A 20,700-nucleotide genomic window follows, 5' to 3' on the forward strand; every position below is an offset into this window, starting at 1 on the left:
ACACCCATTTAATAATGGTACAATAAAATATTTTATATTGCATGCAAGGCACAATAGACAAATGAAATGTAATCTGTTATTTTAAAAACACCATGAAATGACCCCTGTTTCACAACACAAACATGATAGTAACATTCACATTGTAACTGTAATACGGTTTTTGGGGTCCCGTTTAAAAAATGAAGATAAAGAGGATAGCCTAAGTTTAAAAAGTACACGTTCCTTCCATAAAGGTATATTGATGTTTGTTTTTATAATTTGAACACATACATTAGTGTTATTTTAACTAGAGAAACAAACATACAATTCTGACAACGATATAGTCTCATGTAGTTTAATTGTTGTTAACCAGATCTGTACTACCCTTTTAGAGGCTCTCTCTTTTCCACCCAGCTCTTGTTGATTTCGGTGTACATTCTTTTTTAAATCTTTGCAAATGCTACTCCTGCAACTGCTGCTACTCCTACTATTCCTGCTGGTATTCCCAAAGCTAATAGTGATACTCCTGCTGCTGTTACTCCTGCTAGTACACCTTCTGTTACTGTAACGACTGTCGTCTAATGGGGACCAAGACGCAGCGTGTTGAGTGCTCATAATTCACTTTTATTGAAACACTTAATGCAAAACAAGAAACCGATGGAAACAGTTCCGTAAGGTACATACAGACTATACGGAAGACAAACACAAGAGAAAATAAACCCACTTAAATATGGCCTCCAATTAGAAGCAACAACAACCAGCTTCCTCTAATTGGAGGTCGTTCCCAAAACTCACATAGATATAGAAAAACTAGACAAACCACATAGAAATAGAAAACAAAGAACATAACCCAAAAACCCTGAAACACACTAAACAGACCCTGCCACGCCCTGACCAACTACAATAACAAAACAACCCATTTTACTGGTCAGGACGTGACAGTTACACCTCCTACTTTTCTTCCTCCAGCACTTTATCCTCCTGCTGCTGCTCCTTCTGCGGCTGCACCTTTTCCTCCTGCTGATGCACCTACTCCACCTCCTCCTCCTGTTACTCCTCCACCTCCTCCTGTTTCAGTAGTGTCCCAAGCTGTACTCTTCATCCTCTGGACATCCTCACATTGTGTAGTCACAGACTCAGAAGAGAACTCTTCTATAAACACCTCTTTGGTGTTTATATTACTTATTCTTCATCTAATGCATTACAACCACTTCTCCACTGATACAGCTTCTGCTACTACGTCTTACTGACTGACTGGGAATACCACTGGGATTATCTATAGACAATGTCTTTCAGTCCTGAGAAGATGTGTTCTGGGTCCAGGAAACTGGCCCACAGCAGGACACTGGTAACACGGGCATGCTTAGTACCACGGTTTAATAATACGTCTACCGTTATCAAGTTTATAGAGGTGGTAAAATAATTAGGGAAAGGAGCTATGAAAGGAAGAAAGAGAGCTAGGATTATGCAAAGAGTTGACGTGCATGTGGTCGGGATTCTCCACGGCCAGTAGTATTGATTTCAGTGACAGGCCAGTTGTAGTGATAGACAATCTGCTGTGGGTCTGCAGCTGGATGCATGTTGTTCAGATGGGTATCTCTTCTACACACTGAATGACAGTTGAGGGGAATCAAATGTAGTAACACAACCTGCCCAGTAGATGTACTGTAGGCCTACACAAACTCAAAGCAGTGACATCACGGATTGTGTAATCTCGATTTTTTTTTTATTATGTTGCCTTACAGCATGAACACAAGATATACAACTGTCTCAATTAATATAATCCAAAATGACAAAATATTATTATTGTTAGAAGTTGAAATAATGGCACAGATGCTCTTTTTTATGGAACACTGCAGTAGCCTAGGATTACTGCAGGGGACAAATCTAAGCATTATGTCAGTTTGCCTTCAAATTGACAAAGTGGCTACAGGATCTTCTATCCAATCGACTCCGGAGCTAAATGAATCCCCACAACGTCCATTTTTCTGTCAACCTATGCGTTGAGTCTGAGTCTGGGATATGGGAGGTTCACATTTGTTTCCTCTATAACCCGTAATGGAATCTCATACCTGTTTGATCATGGTGCAAAGGGGGTGCATCTAACGCCGCACCCATTTACTAATGGTACACAACATGTCAATAAAATATTGATTTTATACTTATATTGCATGCAAGGCACAATAGACAAATTCAATTTAATCAGTGATATATCCTTAATTGGTTATTTTAAAAACACCATGAAATTACCCATGTTTCACTACACAAACATGATAGAAACATTTATTCACATTGCAACTTTAAGAATATGTTTTTTTGGGTCCCTAAACGTTCCATGAAAAAAATGACGATAAATAAGAGGGATAGACTGATTTTTAAAAGTACATAAGTTCCTTCCATTAAGGTATATTGATGTAAGTTTGTTTTATAATTTGAACACATACATTTTACATTAGTCTTAACTAGTGAAACGAACACAATTCTGAAAATGATATACTCTCATGTAGTTTAATTGTTACTGTTAATCAGATCTGTACTACCTCTTTCGAGGCTTTCCCTGTTGTCGATTTCGGTGTACGTTTTTTGAAAAATCTCTGCAAATGCTACTCCTGCAAATGCTGCTACTCCTGCTCCTGCTATTCCTGCTGGTATTCCCAAAGCTAGTACCGCTACTCCTACTGCTGCTCCTCCTGCTACTCCTCCTAGTACTGCTGCTAGTACACCTTCTGTTACTCCTGCTCCTCCTGCTGCTGCTCCTCCTGCTGCCGTTTCTGTAGTGTCCCAAGCTGTACTCTTCATCCTCTGGACATCCTCACATTGTGTAATCACAGACTCAGAAGAGAACTCTTCTATAAACACCTCTTTGGTGTTTCCTGTTGCACTCATCCCTGCTCCAGTCTTCCCCAGCTGAATGATCCCCAGACCAGATACTGAAAAAGACCGTTGCAGACAACAAGCTATAAAATACATGTATTTTCCTTGGTTATCATCCCTGTATGTAGTGGAGGTGAGTCAGACTCAAGCTCTTCTGATGAGGTACTACCAGAGGCATAAAATACGTGTCACCCTCAGCTTGAGACAGAATGTCTTCTTGGCCTAATGGTTAAGGTGTTGGTTTTCTATGCGGGAGACCAGGGTTTAGATCTTTCTGGTGACATGGATGTCAAATGAGGAGGGCACCACTAAATATATGTAGAGGGGACCGATCAATACTTACTGTCAGGGGACCGATCAATACTTACAGTCAGGGGACCGATCAATACTTACAGTCAGGGGACCAATCAATACTTACAGTCAGGGGACCGATCAATACTTACAGTCAGGGGACCAATCAATACTTACAGTCAGGGGACCAATCAATACTTACAGTCAGGGGACCGATCAATACTTACAGTCAGGGGACCGATCAATACTTACAGTCAGGGGACCGATCAATACTTACAGTCAGGGGACCGATCAATACTTACAGTCAGGGGACCGATCAATACTTACAGTCAGGGGACCGATCAATACTTACAGTCAGGGGACCGATCAATACTTACAGTCAGGGGACCAATCAATACTTACAGTCAGGGGACCAATCAATACTTACAGTCAGGGGACCAAACAATACTTACAGTCAGGGGACCAATCAATACTTACAGTCAGGGGACCGATCAATACTTACAGTCAGGGGACCGATCAATACTTACAGTCAGGGGACCAATCAATACTTACAGTCAGGGGACCAATCAATACTTACAGTCAGGGGACCAATCAATACTTACAGTCAGGGGACCAATCAATACTTACAGTCAGGGGACCAAACAATACTTACAGTCAGGGGAATGGGTCATTGTATCTCTCTTTCCCAGATCTGTTGAGATATAAAAAGAGGATGTTGTTATTATTATTATTATTATTATTATTATACCAGAACAAGCTCTGCTCGAACATCACTACAACACTGACGCATGCTGACCTCTACAAGATGCCATATCTTTCTCCTGGTGGCCAACTCTGAAATGACATCACCTTGTCAGTGAACCGTACCTGTAATATATAATATTCTTCATCTAATGCATTACAACCACTACTCCACTGATAAAGCTTCTGCTACTACGTCTTACTGACTGACTGGGAATACCACTGGGATTATCTATAGACAATGTCTTTCAGTCCTGAAAAGATGTGTTCTGGGTCCAGGAACCTGGCCCACAGTAGGACACTGGTAACACTGGCATGCTTAGTACCACGGTTTAATAATACGTCTACCGTTATCAAGTTTATAGAGGTGGTAAAATAATTAGGGAAAGGGCTTATGAAAGGATATTAGGAAAGGAAGAAAGAGAGCTAGGATTATACAAAGAGTTGATGTGCGTTTGGTCAGGATTCTCCACAGCCAGTAGTATTGGTGTTAGTGATCGACAATCTGCTGTGGGTCTGCGGATGGATGCATGTTGTTCAGATGGGTGTGAACCTACAACACCCGATGTCACAGGAAGGCCAAAAAGATCATCAAGGACAACAACCACCCGAGCTACTGCCTGTTCACCCCGCTATCATCCAGAAGGCGAGGTCAGTACAGGTGCATCAAAGCTGGGACCGAGAGACTGAAAAACAGCTTCTATCTCAAGGCCATCAGAATGTTAAACAGCCATCACTAACATTGACTGGCTGCTGCCAACATACTGACTCAACTCTAGCCACTTTAATAATGGAAACATTTATCACATCAATTTATCACTAGCCACTTTAAACAATGCCACTTTATATAATGTTTACATACCCTACATTACTCATCTCATATGTATATACTGTACTCTATACCATCTTGCCTATGCCGTTCGGCCATCGCTCATTCATATATTTTTATGTACATATTCTTGTTCATTCCTTTACACTTGTGTGTACAAGGTAGTTGTTGTGAAATTGTTAGGTTACTTGTTAGATATTACTGCATGGTCGGAACTTGAAGCACTCGCATTAACATCTTCTAACCATGTGTATGTGACCAATAAAATGTGATTTGAACAATGTAGTTCACACCCATCTCTTCTACACACTGAATGACAGTTCAGAGGGGAATACAATGTAGTAACACAACCTGCCCACTACATGGCAATACGTATCGTAGGCCTATTCAAACTGAAAGTAGTGACCAGTAGTTCTAATTCGTCATTCTACGGCAGTGACATCCCAGATCTTGTATTTTTGATTGTGTAATCTGCAGTACACATGAACACAAGAAACTGTCAAAATGCAATGATTCTGGATTACAAAATATTATTACAAAGTATTGTTAGAAGTTAACATCTGCACATTATTTCATCTTCTATATAGAACGCTGGAGTAGCCTAGGATTACCGCGGAAGCAGAAGGCAAATCTAAACGTTACCTCTGTTTTGCAGTTAAATTGACAAAGTGGTTGCAGGGTCTTCTATCCACCTGACTCCGGATCGAGTTGAATCCCCAAAACCTGAGTTTTCTGTCGACTGGTGCACCTAGTGTGGATACGGGTTATACACGGAAACAAATCTATCACCTGTTAGAACATGCAGAAAAGTGGGTGTGTCTATCAGTCGCTGTGTTTACATATTTTATCTCCCTGTGACAGATATCAAACTTTCCTGAAATAACAAACCATTTAAGAATGGTACACATGTCAAATTATTTTGTATTTTATTTGTTTATACTGCATGCAAGGCACAATATACAGATATGACCAGTTAGTGGTAACCATACTTCCTTATTTTTTTTAACCATGAAATGACCCATGTTTCACCACAGAGACATAATAGTAACATTATTTACATTGAAAGTGTAACAACATTTAGTTTGGTTCCTAAACATCACAATAAAGATGAAGATCAATAGCCTGACTTTAACAGGTAAACATTATTCTAATAAGAGAAACAAGCACACCCTGCCAAACAACGTTCTCTTCCCCGTCAGAGTCATCTCTAACATATATAACTGGCCCCATATACGGGGGGTGAGAATGAAATGTGTAAGAGGTTAGAACACGGAATAAGAATGTGGGTACAACAAATGGAGTTGTGAAGGAACTCTGGAATGTAGAATGACACTTCAGTTCTAGTCAGTCATCTTCTAGGCACTTGGACATTGATTATCATTTCATGACCCAGACATCACATTGACCCCCATAGTGTTGTGGGTCGAGCAGGCCGCCGTTGTTGAGGTCGGAGTTGAAAGGTCATTGAGCTTAAGAGGTGCTTCCTGTGGTGGGAGGTCTGGTTCCCTTGGCTGCGTTTTCCTCCACGGTGAAAGTGTAGTTGTACTGTAAACACACAACATGGACGATACACTACAACGGACCATCCAGTAACACAATCAGTACAACAACATGGTCGCCACTACGACGGACCCCACAATAACACAATCAATATCACAAAGGACCCCACAGTAACACAATCAGTACACAACATGGTCGACACTACGACGGACCCCACAGTAACACAATCAGTACACAACATGGTCGCCACTACGACGGACCCCACAATAACACAATCAATATCACAAAGGACCCCACAGTAACACAATCAGTACACAACATGGTCGACACTACGACGGACCCCACAGTAACACAACATGGTCGACACACTACGACAGACCCCACAGTAACACAACATGGTCGACACTACGACGGACCCCACAGTAACACAACATGGTCGACACACTACGACAGACCCCACAGTAACACAACATGGTCGACACACTACGACGGACCCCACAGTAACACAACATGGTCGACACACTACGACGGACCCCACAGTAACACAACATGGTCGACACACTACGACGGACCCCACAGTAACACAACATGGTCGACACACTACGACAGACCCCACAGTAACACAACATGGTCGACACTACGACGGACCCCACAGTAACACAACATGGTCGACACACTACGACAGACCCCACAGTAACACAACATGGTCGACACTACGACGGACCCCACTGTACCACAACATGGTCGACACTACGACGGACCCCACAGTAACACAACATGGTCGACACTACGACGGACCCCACAGTAACACAACATGGTCGACACACTACGACAGACCCCACAGTAACACAACATGGTCGACACACTACGACGGACCCCACAGTAACACAACATGGTCGACACACTACGACAGACCCCACAGTAACACAACATGGTCGACACACTACGACGGACCCCACAGTAACACAACATGGTCGACACTACGACGGACCCCACTGTACCACAACATGGTCGACACACTACGACGGACCCCACAGTACCACAACATGGTCGACACACTACGACGGACCCCACAGTACCACAACATGGTCGACACACTACGACAAACCCCACAGTACCACAACATGGTCGACACACTACGACGGACCCCACAGTAACACAATCAATACAAAAATACCACACACACACCTACCTCATTTTCAATGTCCTGGACAGACTTGATGCGAATGTTGTTCAGAGTGTTTGTTGGGGTCTAGGAGGAAAGAGAGGGGGAGGAGAGAGAGACAGGTTAGACTCATGGTATTGTAGAGTGTTTGTTGGGGTCTAGGAGGAAAGAGAGGGGGAGGAGAGAGAGACAGGTTAGACTCATGGTATTGTAGAGTGTTTGTTGGGGTCTAGGAGGAAAGAGAGGGGGAGGAGAGAGAGACAGGTTAGACTCATGGTATTGTAGAGTGTTTGTTGGGGTCTAGGAGGAAAGAGAGGGGGAGGAGAGAGAGACAGTTTAGACTCATGGTATTTCACCACTGGAAGTAAAAGTAGTCCATGTCACTTTACCAGTAAAACGATGGCGGTTGGTATTTCAACTTACCGTGCCGTTCGTTTGGGTCTTGAACTTGGGGTGTAGAGTGAAGGGAACACCATCTATGGCTGGAGAGGGAGGGAGAGAAGAGAGATGGAGGGTAGAAAGAGTGAGAGAGAGAGAGAGAGGGATGGTAGGAGAAGAGGGAGGGTGGGGAGAGGTATTTGGTATTTTGGTAGGATCCCCATTAGCTGTTGTAAAAGCAGCAGCTACACTCCCTGGGGTCCACACAGCACATGAAACATGACATAATACACTTCCTGGGGTCCACACAACATGAAACATGACATAATAGACTTCCTGGGGTCCACACAACATGAACCATGACATAATACACTTCCTGGGGTCCACACAACATGAAACATGACATAATAGACTTCCTGGGGTCCACACAACATGAACCATGACATAATAGACTTCCTGAGGTCCACACACAACATGAAACATGACATAATAGACTTCCTGGGGTCCACACAACACATGAAACATGACATAATATACTTCCTGGGGTCAACACAACACATGAAACATGACATAATAGACTTCCTAGGGTCCACACAACATGAAACATGACATACAGAACATTAATAGACAGGAACAGCTCAAGGACAGAACTACATACATGGTCAATACACTACAACAGACCAGGGAAGGTAGAGAGGTTAGAGAGAGGAAGGTAGGTGGAGAGAGGAAAGATAGGATAGAGAGAGTAGAGTTAGAGAGTGGTAGGTAGGTAGGTAGGTAGGTAGGTAGGTAGGTAGGTAGGTAGGTAGGTAGGTAGGTAGGTAGGTAGGTAGGTAGGTAGGTAGGTAGGTAGGTAGGTAGGTAGGTAGGTAGGTAGGTAGGTAGGTAGGTAGGTAGGGAGAGGAAAGATAGGATAGAGAGAGTAGAGTTAGAGAGTGGAAGGTAGGTAGGTAGAAAGAGGAAAGATAGGATAGAGAGAGTAGAGTTAGAGAGAGGGGAAGGTAGGTAGAGAGAGAGGGGAAGGTAGGTAGAGAGAGAGGGGAAGGTAGGTAGAGAGAGAGGGGAAGGTAGGTAGAGAGAGAGAGGAAGGTAGGTAGAGAGAGAGAGGAAGGTAGGTAGAGAGAGAGAGGAAGGTAGGTAGAGAGAGAGGGGAAGGTGGGTAGAGAGAGAGGGGAAGGTAGGTAGAGAGAGAGGGGAAGGTAGGCAGAGAGAGAGGGGAAGGTAGGTAGAGAGAGAGGGGAAGGTAGGTAGAGAGGAAAGATAGGATAGAGAGAGTAGAGTTAGAGAGAGGAAGGTAGGTAGAGAGAGAGGGGAAGGTAGGTAGAGAGAGAGGGGAAGGTAGGTAGAGAGAGAGAGAGGAAGGTAGGTAGAGAGAGAGAGGGGAAGGTAGGTAGAGAGAGAGGGGAAGGTAGGTAGAGAGAGAGAGGGGAAGGTAGGTAGAGAGAGAGGGGAAGGTAGGTAGAGAGAGAGGGGAAGATAGGTAGAGAGAGGGGAAGGTAGGCAGAGAGAGAGGGGAAGGTAGGTAGAGAGAGAGGGGAAGGTAGGTAGAGAGGAAAGATAGGATAGAGAGAGTAGAGTTAGAGAGAGGAAGGTAGGTAGAGAGAGAGGGGAAGGTAGGTAGAGAGAGAGGGGAAGGTAGGTAGAGAGAGAGAGAGAGGAAGGTAGGTAGGTAGAGAGAGAGGGGAAGGTAGGTAGAGAGAGAGAGGAAGGTAGGTAGGTAGGTAGAGAGAGAGGGGAAGGTAGGTAGAGAGAGAGAGGAAGGTAGGTAGAGAGAGAGAGAGGAAGGTAGGTAGAGAGAGAGAGCAAGGTAGGTAGAGAGAGAGGGGAAGGTAGTTAGAGAGAGAGGGGAAGGTAGGTAGAGAGAGAGAGGAAGGTAGGTAGAGAGAGAGAGAGGAAGGTAGGTAGAGAGAGAGAGCAAGGTAGGTAGAGAGAGAGGGGAAGGTAGTTAGAGAGAGAGGGGAAGGTAGGTAGAGAGAGAGAGAGAGGAAGGTAGGTAGAGAGAGAGAGAGAGGAAGGTAGGTAGAGAGAGAGGGGAAGGTAGGTAGAGAGAGAGGGGAAGGTAGGTAGAGAGAGGAAGGTAGGTAGAGAGGAAAGATAGGATAGAGAGAGTAGAGTTAGAGAGAGGGGAAGGTAGGTAGAGAGAGAGGGGAAGGTAGGTAGAGAGAGAGGGGAAGGTAGGTAGAGAGAGAGAGGAAGGTAGGTAGAGAGAGGGAGGATAGGTAGAGAGAGGAAAGATAGGATAGAGAGAGTAGAGTTAGAGAGAGGGGAAGGTAGGTAGAGAGAGGGGGGAAGGTAGGTAGAGAGAGAGGGGAAGGTAGGTAGAGAGAGGAAGGTAGGTAGAGAGGAAAGATAGGATAGAGAGAGTAGAGTTAGAGAGAGGAAGGTAGGTAGAGAGAGGGGAAGGTAGGTAGAGAGAGGGGAAGGTAGGTAGAGAGAGAGAGGAAGGTAGGTAGAGAGAGGGAGGATAGGTAGAGAGAGGAAAGATAGGATAGAGAGAGTAGAGTTAGAGAGAGGGGAAGGTAGGTAGAGAGGGGAAGGTAGGTAGAGAGAGGAAGGTAGGTAGAGAGAGGAAGGTAGGTAGAGAGAGGAAGGTAGGTAGAGAGAGGAACGTAGGTAGACAGAGGAAGGTAGGTAGAGAGGAAAGATAGGATAGAGAGAGTAGAGTTAGAGAGAGGAAGGTAGGTAGAGAGAAAGGTAGGTAGAGAGAGTAGAGTTAGAGAGAGGAAGGTAGGTAGAGAGAGGGATGACAGGTAGAGAGAGAGGGGAAGGTAGGTAGAGAGAGGGAGGATAGGTAGAGAGAGCCAGTACATCAGTCTTTATAACATGTACAGTATCTGTCTCTTTTCTAGAAGTGTTTTCTGAATTTTGGTCAACCTGAGATGCCGTAGATGTTGCTGCTGTCAACCGCTTTGTCCACAGCATCGTTCAACTGGAGGTTGCTGCGGCGATGGCTGAGCTTCCTGCCAGGGGGAAAGGGTGGAGCGTTGCTATGGAGACAGGGAGACCTAAGTCAGTCTGTGGAATTCTGAGTAGAGGTTTACCATCACTCTCACCTGGCTCTGAGATTCACCTGGCCACAGAGAGAAGGTTACCATCACTCCTACCTGGCCACAGAGAGAGGGTTACCATCACTCTCACCTGGCCACAGAGAGAGAGGGTTACCATCACTCTCACCTGGCCACAGAGAGAGAGGGTTACCATCACTCTCACCTGGCCACAGAGAGAGGGTTACCATCACTCTCACCTGGCCACAGAGAGAGAGGGTTACCATCACTCTCACCTGGCCACAGAGAGAGAGGGTTACAATCACTCTCACCTGGCCACAGAGAGAGAGGGTTACCATCACTCTCACCTGGCCACAGAGAGAGAGGGTTACCATCACTCTCACCTGGCCACAGAGAGAGAGGGTTACCATCACTCTCACCTGGCCACAGAGAGAGAGGGTTACCATCAGGGGTTATAGTCAGAGAGATGTCCTGTGTAGGTCCTACCTGGTTAATAGAAGTTAACGAGGCCAGTAGCCACACACCAAGATCTGAGTCTCTCACTTGAGAGTTACCTGGACAGCAGGGGTACAGTACCTGGGTCTGAGAGGTAGCAGCCTCACCTAACCTAGTCTCACCTGGGTGGAAGGTCTAAGGTAACAATCTCACCTGGGTGGAAGGTCTAAGGTAACAATCTCACCTAACCTAGTCTCACCTGGGTGGAAGGTCTAAGGTAACAATCTCACCTGGGTGGAAGGTCTAAGGTAACAGCCTCACCTAACCTAGTCTAACCTGTGTGGAAGGTCTAAGGTAACAATCTAACCTGGGTGGGAGGTCTAAGGTAACAGCCTCACCTAACCTAGTCTAACCTGTGTGGAAGGTCTAAGGTAACAGTCTCACCTGGGTGGGAGGTCTAAGGTAACAGTCTCACCTGGGTGGAAGGTCTAAGGTAACAGCCTCACCTAACCTAGTCTCACCTGGGTGGGAGGTCTAAGGTAACAGGCTCACCTGGGTGGAAGGTCTAAGGTAACCGCCTCACCTAACCTAGTCTCACCTGGGTGGGAGGTCTAAGGTAACAGTCTCACCTAACATAGTCTCACCTGGGTGGGAGGTCTAAGGTAACAGGCTCACCTAACATAGTCTCACCTGGGTGGGAGGTCTAAGGTAACAGGCTCACCTGGGTGGAAGGTCTAAGGTAACAGCCTCACCTAACCTAGTCTCACCTGGGTGGGAGGTCTAAGGTAACAGTCTCACCTGGGTGGAAGGTCTAAGGTAACAGCCTCACCTAACCTAGTCTAACCTGGGTGGGAGGTCTAAGGTAACAGGCTCACCTGGGTGGAAGGTCTAAGGTAACCGCCTCACCTAACCTAGTCTCACCTGGGTGGGAGGTGTAAGGTAACAGCCTCACCTGGGTGGGAGGTCTAAGGTAACAGTCTCACCTAACATAGTCTCACCTGGGTGGGAGGTGTAAGGTAACAGCCTCACCTGGGTGGGAGGTCTAAGGTAACAGCCTCACCTAACCTAGTCTCACCTGCGTGGGAGGTGTAAGGTAAATGTTCTTACCTGGGTCTGAGGGGCAGTGGAGGAGAGGTCTGGCCCAGGGATAGATACCTGGCTGAACAGGTGAGGGTGTACTGTACATGGGTCTGAGGGGGTAGTTACCGGGGTCTGAGGGGGTAGTTACCGGGGTCTGAGGGGGTAGTTACTGGGGTCTGAGGGGGTAGTTACTGGGGTCTGAGGGGGTAGTTACATGGGTCTGAGGGGGTAGTTACATGGGTCTGAGGGGGTAGTTACATGGGTCTGAGGGGGTAGTTACTGGGGTCTGAGGGGGTAGTTACATGGGTCTGAGGGGGTAGTTACCGGGGTCTGAGGGGGTAGTTACCGGGGTCTGAGGGGGTAGTTACATGGGTCTGAGGGGGTAGTTACCGGGGTCTGAGGGGGTAGTTACATGGGTCTGAGAGGGTAGTTACATGGGTCTGAGGGGGTAGTTACCGGGGTCTGAGGGGGTAGTTACCGGGGTCTGAGGGGGTAGTTACATGGGTCTGAGGGGGTAGTTACCTGGGTCTGAGGGGGTAGTTACCGGGGTCTGAGGGGGTAGTTACCGGGGTCTGAGGGGGTAGTTACCGGGGTCTGAGGGCGTAGTTACCTGGGTCTGAGGGAGTAGTTACCTGGGTCTGAGGGAGTAGTTACCTGGGACTGAGGGAGTAGTTACCTGGGTCTGAGGGGTAGCGGAGGGGGGTTCTGGTCCAGGGAGAGCTGACGGAGGTCAAGGCTGAGGCTGCGAGGCTTTGCCTGGGGTAGAGGGCTGGAGAAGGGCCCCTTCTTACACCACATCACATAGCCATGCATGTCCCTGAGACAGACAGGACAACACACCAGTTAGGACAGACACACCAACCCCTGGTCTCCCAGACACACACTGAGAGTAGCTCAATGGAGGATCTTCATTGAAATGTTGTTCTTTTGTCCAGGACCAAGCTACATTAGTGGGATGTGTGTGTGTATGTCTCTGCGTCACTGTGTGTGTGTGTCTGACCCTAAACAGGTGTAGTGCTGCAGCATCCTCCTAGTCTTAGCAGTCAGTTTAATGTCCAGTACAGCAGTCTCCACACCGCCCACTGGCACCATGCGGACACACACACGCTTCTTCTTAGACACAGAGGCCCCTGGACACACACACAGACGGACGGACACACACACATTTTTAAATACTTCAAAAATCCAGTTAAAAATTGAGATTCAGAGGACATATAGATCACAGTTCCTATAGATGTCTGGTCTTAGCCATCCAGAACATAAACAGACATTCATCACGTTGTATGAAACATGACAAAAACCACCTAAACAACTACTGTCCTACTAAAAACAACTTTTTAATAACTTGCAGTAGTCGCTTGCTAATAAATGAATTATGAACATTTTCCAAGCATCTGTAAAACATGTTTCAGTGTTCGTCCAGGTGTTCAGGTATTTAATAAACATCTGTAAAACGTCTGTGTTCGTCCAGGTGTTGAGGTATTTAATAAACATCTGTAAAACGTCTGTGTTCGTCCAGGTGTTGAGGTATTTAATAAACATCTGTAAAACATGTCTGTGTTCCTCCAGGTGTTGAGGTATTTAATAAACATCTGTAAAACATGTCTCAGTGTTCCTACAGGTGTTCAGGTATTTAATAAACATCTGTAAAACATGTCTCAGTGTTCCTCCAGGTGTTCAGGTATTTAATAAACATCTGTAAAACATGTCTGTGTTCCTCCAGGTGTTGAGGTATTTAATAAACATCTGTAAAACATGTCTCAGTGTTCCTACAGGTGTTCAGGTATTTAATAAACATCTGTAAAACATGTCTGTGTTCGTCCAGGTGTTCAGGTATTTAATAAACATCTGTAAAGCATGTCTCAGTGTTCCTCCAGGTGTTCAGGTATTTAATAAACATCTGTAAAGCATGTCTGTGTTCCTACAGGTGTTCAGGTATTTAATAAACATCTGTAAAGCATGTCTCAGTGTTCCTCCAGGTGTTCAGGTATTTAATAAACATCTGTAAAGCATGTCTCAGTGTTCCTCCAGGTGTTGAGGTATTTAATAAACATCTGTAAAGCATGTCTCAGTGTTCCTCCAGGTGTTCAGGTATTTAATAAACATCTGTAAAGCATGTCTGTGTTCCTACAGGTGTTCAGGTATTTAATAAACATCTGTAAAACATGTCTCAGTGTTCCTACAGGTGTTCAGGTATTTAATAAACATCTGTAAAGCATGTCTCAGTGTTCCTCCAGGTGTTCAGGTATTTAATAAACATCTGTAAAGCATGTCTAAGTGTTCTTACAGGTGTTCAGGTATTTAATAAACATCTGTAAAACATGTCTAAGTGTTCTTACAGGTGTTGAGGCGGGCAGCAGGTACTCACTAGGCTCCAGGTGTTCAGGTATGTAACAGTACCCATGAGGAACAGTCTCCTTGTCTGAGATCACCTGGACATCTGATACTACCATACCACCTGACATGTCCTAGAGAGGGGGAGATGTCATTTAGGCATGTGGGGTGCCTGTGACTGTCCGTGTGTGTGTGTGTGTGTGTGTGTGTGTGTGTGTGTGGTGTGTGTATAACACACCTTGCTGTAGCAGAGGTAGTAGCCAGCCTTCATGGCGAAGCTCCGTGTGAAGTTAGCAGCAGCTCCATCCTCAGTTATACTAATCTAGAAAGAGTGAGAGAGGGGAGATAGAGAGGGGGGAGAGAGAGAGAGAGAGAGAGAGAGAGAGAGAGAGAGAAGGGGAAAGAAAGAGGGTGAGAGACAGAGGGTGAGAGAGAGAGACAGAGGGTAAGACACTACACACAATATTGAGAATTATTGACCTCTTACTGGCTCCTCTATGAGCCAAGCCTTTATGTAGTCTGACCTCTTACTGTCTCTGAGTCTTTATGTAGTCTGACCTCTTACTGTCTCCTCTATGAGCCTTTATGTTGTCTGACCTCTTACTGTCTCCTCTATGAGCCTTTATGTTGTCTGACCTCTTACTGTCTCCTCTATGAGCCTTTATGTTGTATGACCTCTTACGGTCTCCTCTATGAGCCAAGCCTTAATGTAGTCTGACCTCTTATGGTCTCCTCTATGAGCCAAGCCTTTATGTAGTCTGACCTCTTACGGTCTCCTCTATGAGCCAAGCCTTAATGTAGTCTGACCTTAAATTATCTCAATCTATTTCCTACTTCTTCTGCCTGTATCCCTCCCTCCTCCCTTCCTCCCTCTCACTCCCTACCAGGTTGAAGTCTTTGGGACAGGTGCTGCTGTTGGAGGCCCAGGCCACTGCCGTCACCGGCCTGTTGTGGGCGCCACCACCGTGCTCCATCAGAGACATCTGGAGAAGAGGAGAGGAGATGGACAGGAAGGGAGAGAAGAGAACAAAGGGGAGGAGAGAAGGGTAATAGAACCGGGCAGAGGAGGTTATTATGACGGTTGTTCCTGAATAAATGATCTTAAGGATTGTCAACAATGCGACGTTCTCCATTTCTCCCAACAACCACTGCTCTATCAGACAGAACATTGTGGAGCAACTATCATGGTATAGCTGTGAAAATATACAATTATTGTGCCAGATTTCCATATTAATATTTGGCTTTGCTAGCATAACAAAGGAATGGTTGTTTTGACAGGTAACTGCCAACATCCAGTCAATAAATAAAACTAGCAAACAACTGTGAAACTAGCTAAAAGCGGTGATTTGATCACTAAACCCCGGTATTAACGTTAGCTATAAATGGCCCCTTGTTAGGAAAATAGCTAGCAAGTTAGCTAACCTAGCTAGCTAACATTTATTTGACAGGTGAGTCAAACATATTTTTTCCTTCACGTTTCGGAGATTTCACTCAGTTTTCAAAATCCTCGTAAAAACATGGTACTTACTCTGTTTTTAGTTTCAACCTTTCTCGCTTTAGACTGTAGATGAAGTCAGGTAAACAACTTTTTAGAGGCGAGCAAGAACTTCTTATGATTTTTCCTTGTCTCCTTTCCAGGAAATACAGGAGATTCTATGACTACAATTCCCATCAAGCACCGGGACATGCCAAATGATAACGCCAGCACTGTGACGAGGATAAACTGGTGTTTCACCTCAGCGCCAGATGGCGCTACTGTCCTGAAATAATATTGTTTAACGCGTCCTTGCTATCTCCCTTTACTTGTTACTGTAATCTATGCAAAGGGTCTAAATGCTGTGGCATTTAATTGTGTGATTTATGGTTGGTGTTTGGAGAAGCAGAGAGAGGAGGAAAGAGAATTAGACCCAACCAAATCATGACAACTAAAATATAATTACTTGACACATTGGAAAGAATTAACCAAAAAACGGAGGAAACTGGAATGCTATTTGGCCCTTAACAGAGAGTACACAGTGGCAGAATACCTGACCACCGTGACTGACCCAAAATTAAGGAAATCTTTGACTATGTACAAACTCAGTGGGCATGGCCTTGCTATAGAGAGAGACCGCCGTAGGCAGACCTGGCTCTCAAGAGAAGATGGGCTATGTGCACACTGCCCTCAAAATGAGATGGAAACTGAGCTGCACTTCCTAACCTCCTGTCAAATGTATGAGCATATCAGAGACGCATATTTCCCTCAGATTACACAGACCCACAAAGAATTTGAAAACAAAGCCAATTTTGATTAACTCTCATAACTACTGGGTGAAATACCACAGTGTGTCATCACAGCATCAAGATTTTGACCTGTTGCCACAAGAAAAGGGAAACTAGTGAAGAACAAACACCTTTTGTAAATACAACCCATATTTAAGTTTATTTAGTTTCCCTTTTGTACTTTAACTATTTGCACATTATTACAACACTACATAGCCATAATGACATTTGAAATGTCTCTATTCCTTTGAAACTTTTGAGTGTAATGTTTACTGTTCATTTATGATTGTTTATTTCACTTTTGTTTATCTATTTCACTTGCTTTGGCAATGTAAACATGTTTCTCATGCCAATAAAGCCCTTTGAAATTAATTGAATAGAGAGAAAGGCATGGATTTATATATTAGTTATGATGAAGGCAGTACAAACAAAAGACACACAGATATATACTGTCACGCACAGAGATATATATACTGTCACACAGATAAATATATATATACTGTCACACAGAGATATATATACTGTCACACAGAGATATATATACTGTCACACAGATAAATATATATATAGTGTCACACAGAGATATATATATATACATACATATATATATATATATACATACACTGTCAAACACACAGATATATACTGTCACACACACACATGCAGAGAGAGAGGGACATATAGCGCATTTCGGAAAGTATTCAGACCCCTTGACTATTTCCACATTTTGTTACGTTACAGCCTTATTCTAAAATTAATTAAATTGTTTTTTCCCCCTCATCAATCTACACACAATACCCCATAATGACAAAGAAAAAACAGGTTTTTAGAATTTGACATATCACATTTATATAAGTATTCAGACCCTTTACTCAGTACTTTGTTGAAGCACCTTTGGCAGCGATTACAGACTTCTTGGGTATGATGGTATGAGTCTTCTTGGGTATGATGATTCAAGCTTGGCACACCTGTATTTGGGGAGTTTCTCCAATTCTTCTCTGCAGATCCTCTCAAGCTCTGTCAGGTTGGATGTGGAGTGTTGCTGCACAGCTATTTTCAGGTCTCTCCAGAGATATTCGATCGGGTTCAAGTCTGGGCTCTGGCTGGGCCACTCAAGGACGTTCAGAGATTTGTCCCGAAGCCACTCCTGCGTTGTCTTGTCTGTGTTCTTAGGGTCATTGTCCTGTTGAAAGGTGAACCTTCGCCACAGTCTGTGGTCCTGAGTGCTTTGGGGCAGGTTTTCATCAAGGATTTCTCTGTACTTTCTCCGTTCATCTTTCCCTCGATCCTGACTAGTCTCCCATTCCCTGCCGCTGAAAAACATCCCCACAGCATGATTCTGCCACCATCATGCTTCACCGTAGGGATGGTGCCAGGTTTCCTCCAGATGTGACGTTGACATTCAGCCCAAAGAGTTCAATCTTGGTTTCATCAGACCAGAGAATCTTGTTTCTCATGGTCTGAGAGTTCTTTAGGTGCCTTTTGACAAACTCCAAGCGGGCTGTCATGTTCCTTTTACTGAGGAGTGGCTTCCGTCTGGCCACTCTACCATAAAGGACTGATTGGTGGTGTCACGTCTTTTGGAGGTATTGGACCAAGGCGCAGCGGGTTGAGTGCTCCTATTTACTTTTATTGAACACGAAAACAAGAAAACAAGAAAACATACGAACGAACAGGATGCAGAAAAAACACAAAGCTATGCAACTACAACTACCCACAATACCCCATACAAAACAACCCCTATACATAGGACCTTCAATCAGAGGCAACGAGAAACAGCTGCCTCCAATTGAAGGTCAAATCAATAAACTGAACATAGACGTAAACAACCTAGAACTAACATAGAATACACTAACCTAGAACCTAAACCTAAAACCCCGGTACACTCTAAACCAACACCCCTCTACATAAACACATAGCCCCCAAAAAAACGAAACACTCTAAACAAATACCCCTTCAACATAAACACATAATATAACAAACCCCTAAACACTCTAAACAAATACCCCCTGCCATGTCCTGACCAAACTACAATAACAAATAAGCCCTTTACTGGTCAGGACGTGACAGGTGGAGTGCTGCAGAGATGGTTGTCCTTCTGTAAGGTTCTCCGATCTCCACAGAGGAACTCCGGAGCTCCGTCAGATTGACCATCGGGTTCTTGGTCACCTCCCTGACCAAGGCCCTTCTCCCCCGATTGCTCAGTTTGACCGGGCGGAGTCTTGGTAGTTCCAAACTTCTTCCATTTGAGAATTATGGAGGCCACTGTGCTCTTGGGGACCTTCAATGCTGCAGAAATGTTTTGTTCCTGTACCCCAGATCTGTGCCTCGACACAACCATGTTCCGGAGCTATACGGACAATTCCTTCGACCTCATGGGTTGGTTTTTGCTCTGACATGCACTGTCAACTGTGGAACCTTATAGACAGGTGTGTGCCTTTCCAAATCATGTCCAATCAATTGAATTTACCACAGGTGGACTCCAATCAAGTTGTAGAAACATCTCAAGGATGATCAATGGAAACAGGATGTACCTGAGCTCAATTTCGAGTCTCATAGCAAAGATTCTGAATACTTATGTAAATGTGATATTTCCATTTTAAAGAATGTATACATTTGCAAAGATTTGTAAAACCTGTTTTTGTTTTGATATTATGGGGTATTGTGTGCAGATTGATGAGGAGGAAAAACGATTTAATCCATTCTAGAATAAGGCTGTAACGTAACAAAATGTGGAAAAAGGGAAGGGTTCTGAATACTTTCCGAATGCACTGTATGAGAGAAAGAGAGAGAGAGAGAGAGAGAGAGAGAGAGAGAGAGAGAGAGAGAGAGAGAGAGAGAAAGGGGTGTATGTGAGAGGGCTTTGGAGGTGGGGCAGAGCGAGAGGGAGAGAGAGAGGAGATGGGCAGTTTTGTAACTTTTGTAAGTGTAATGTTTACTGTTAATTTTTTATTGTTTATTTCACTTTGATATATTATCTATTTCACTTGCTTTGGCAATGTAAACATATGTTTCCCATGCCAATAAAGCCCTTAAATTGAATTGAAATTGAGAGGAGGGCATTCAAGGCAGGGCGCCGAAAGAAAGATCAATTCCCATTTACATGAAAATGAGGCAGCGCAGGGGGGAGAGGGGGGAGGGAGGTGAGGAGAAAGAGAGGGGGATAATGGAAAAGGGGGGAAGGGTGAGAGAGAAAGAGCGGTGAGTGGGTAGGAGAGGAGACGGAGAACGTATTGCGTTCTGTCTATAACACAGAGGTCAAGATGTCCAGTGATTGGACACCGGTCTGTATGACTGGGTTTACTATTGTAGATACCTGACGTTGTGATGCGACAGGACCTTGATGACATCATCAGAGCCTAGACCAGACGATAGACGGCTCCTCCAATCCCTTCTCATGGATGTAACGTCTTATGATATTGATTGTATGTTTTACATTGACATTTAGCCACAAACACACAACTGCACTCACTCACTCACACACACACACACACACACACACACACACACACACACACACACACACACACACACACACACACACGCCACAGAGACACTCCCAGGGAGAATCCAGGGGTGCTAGGGCCTCTGTTGTCATGGCAACATGCAGAGCAGTCCACTAGGGGTGACAGGAGGGGGTGTTAGTAGATAATGGAGCGAGCCATCTGGGGGGGGGGGATCCTTGTTTATTTAGAACGTTTAGCGTAATTGGCTGATTGGCTAATTAATGGGAATGAACCCAGAGGAAATCTGCAGGGACTCAGCCAGAGGGACTAGAGGCAGTCTGCCAGACTGTGTGTGTGTGTGTGTGTGTGTGTGTGTGTGTG

The 20,700-nt window shown here is 44.8% G+C and overlaps 1 protein-coding gene and 1 long non-coding RNA gene across 3 annotated transcripts; both read right to left on the reverse strand.

Moving 5' to 3' along the window:
• Positions 1 to 2,292: 2,292 nt before the first annotated feature.
• On the reverse strand, positions 2,293 to 5,531 carry LOC145862604 (uncharacterized). Its single transcript, XR_014382107.1, has 3 exons — positions 5,357 to 5,531; positions 3,797 to 3,835; positions 2,293 to 2,909 (listed from the first exon to the last, which is right to left on the reverse strand). It is a non-coding gene; the product is annotated as an uncharacterized LOC145862604 (long non-coding RNA).
• A 92-nt stretch (positions 5,532 to 5,623) lies between these two features.
• On the reverse strand, positions 5,624 to 16,267 carry LOC106564207 (multivesicular body subunit 12A). Of its 2 annotated transcripts, none has more exons than XM_082967315.1 (10): positions 16,140 to 16,267; positions 15,496 to 15,594; positions 14,850 to 14,933; positions 14,646 to 14,745; positions 13,278 to 13,407; positions 12,954 to 13,094; positions 10,632 to 10,717; positions 7,803 to 7,861; positions 7,407 to 7,466; positions 5,624 to 6,259 (listed from the first exon to the last, which is right to left on the reverse strand). In XM_082967315.1, exons 2-10 carry the CDS (start codon positions 15,592 to 15,594, stop codon positions 6,185 to 6,187), a joined length of 834 nt encoding a protein of 277 aa, XP_082823441.1. In that variant the 5' UTR covers positions 16,140 to 16,267; the 3' UTR covers positions 5,624 to 6,184. The 2 variants fall into 2 exon arrangements, with proteins under 2 accessions (XP_082823441.1, XP_082823440.1); XM_082967314.1 differs by having other exon boundaries at positions 10,632 to 10,744.
• Between the last annotated feature and the right edge of the window lie 4,433 nt (positions 16,268 to 20,700).

Source organism: Salmo salar, chromosome 02 (genome assembly GCF_965601325.2).
Source record: "Salmo salar chromosome 02, fSalSal1, whole genome shotgun sequence".
Lineage (NCBI taxonomy): Eukaryota > Metazoa > Chordata > Actinopteri > Salmoniformes > Salmonidae > Salmo > Salmo salar.

What these genes read in the sequence shown, in the direction of transcription:
- LOC106564207 (XM_082967314.1), bottom strand. Translation starts at nt 15,594, where the DNA reads ATGTCTCTGATGGAGCACGGTGGTGGCGCCCACAACAGGCCGGTGACG. An exon ending in ACTACCTCTGCTACAGCAAG is followed by an intron (nt 14,746 to 14,849) that starts GTGTGTTATACA and finishes CCCCCTCTCTAG; the next exon opens with GACATGTCAGGTGGTATGGT. An exon ending in TCCAGGACATTGAAAATGAG is followed by an intron (nt 6,260 to 7,406) that starts GTAGGTGTGTGT and finishes GTGTGTTTACAG; the next exon opens with TACAACTACACTTTCACCGT.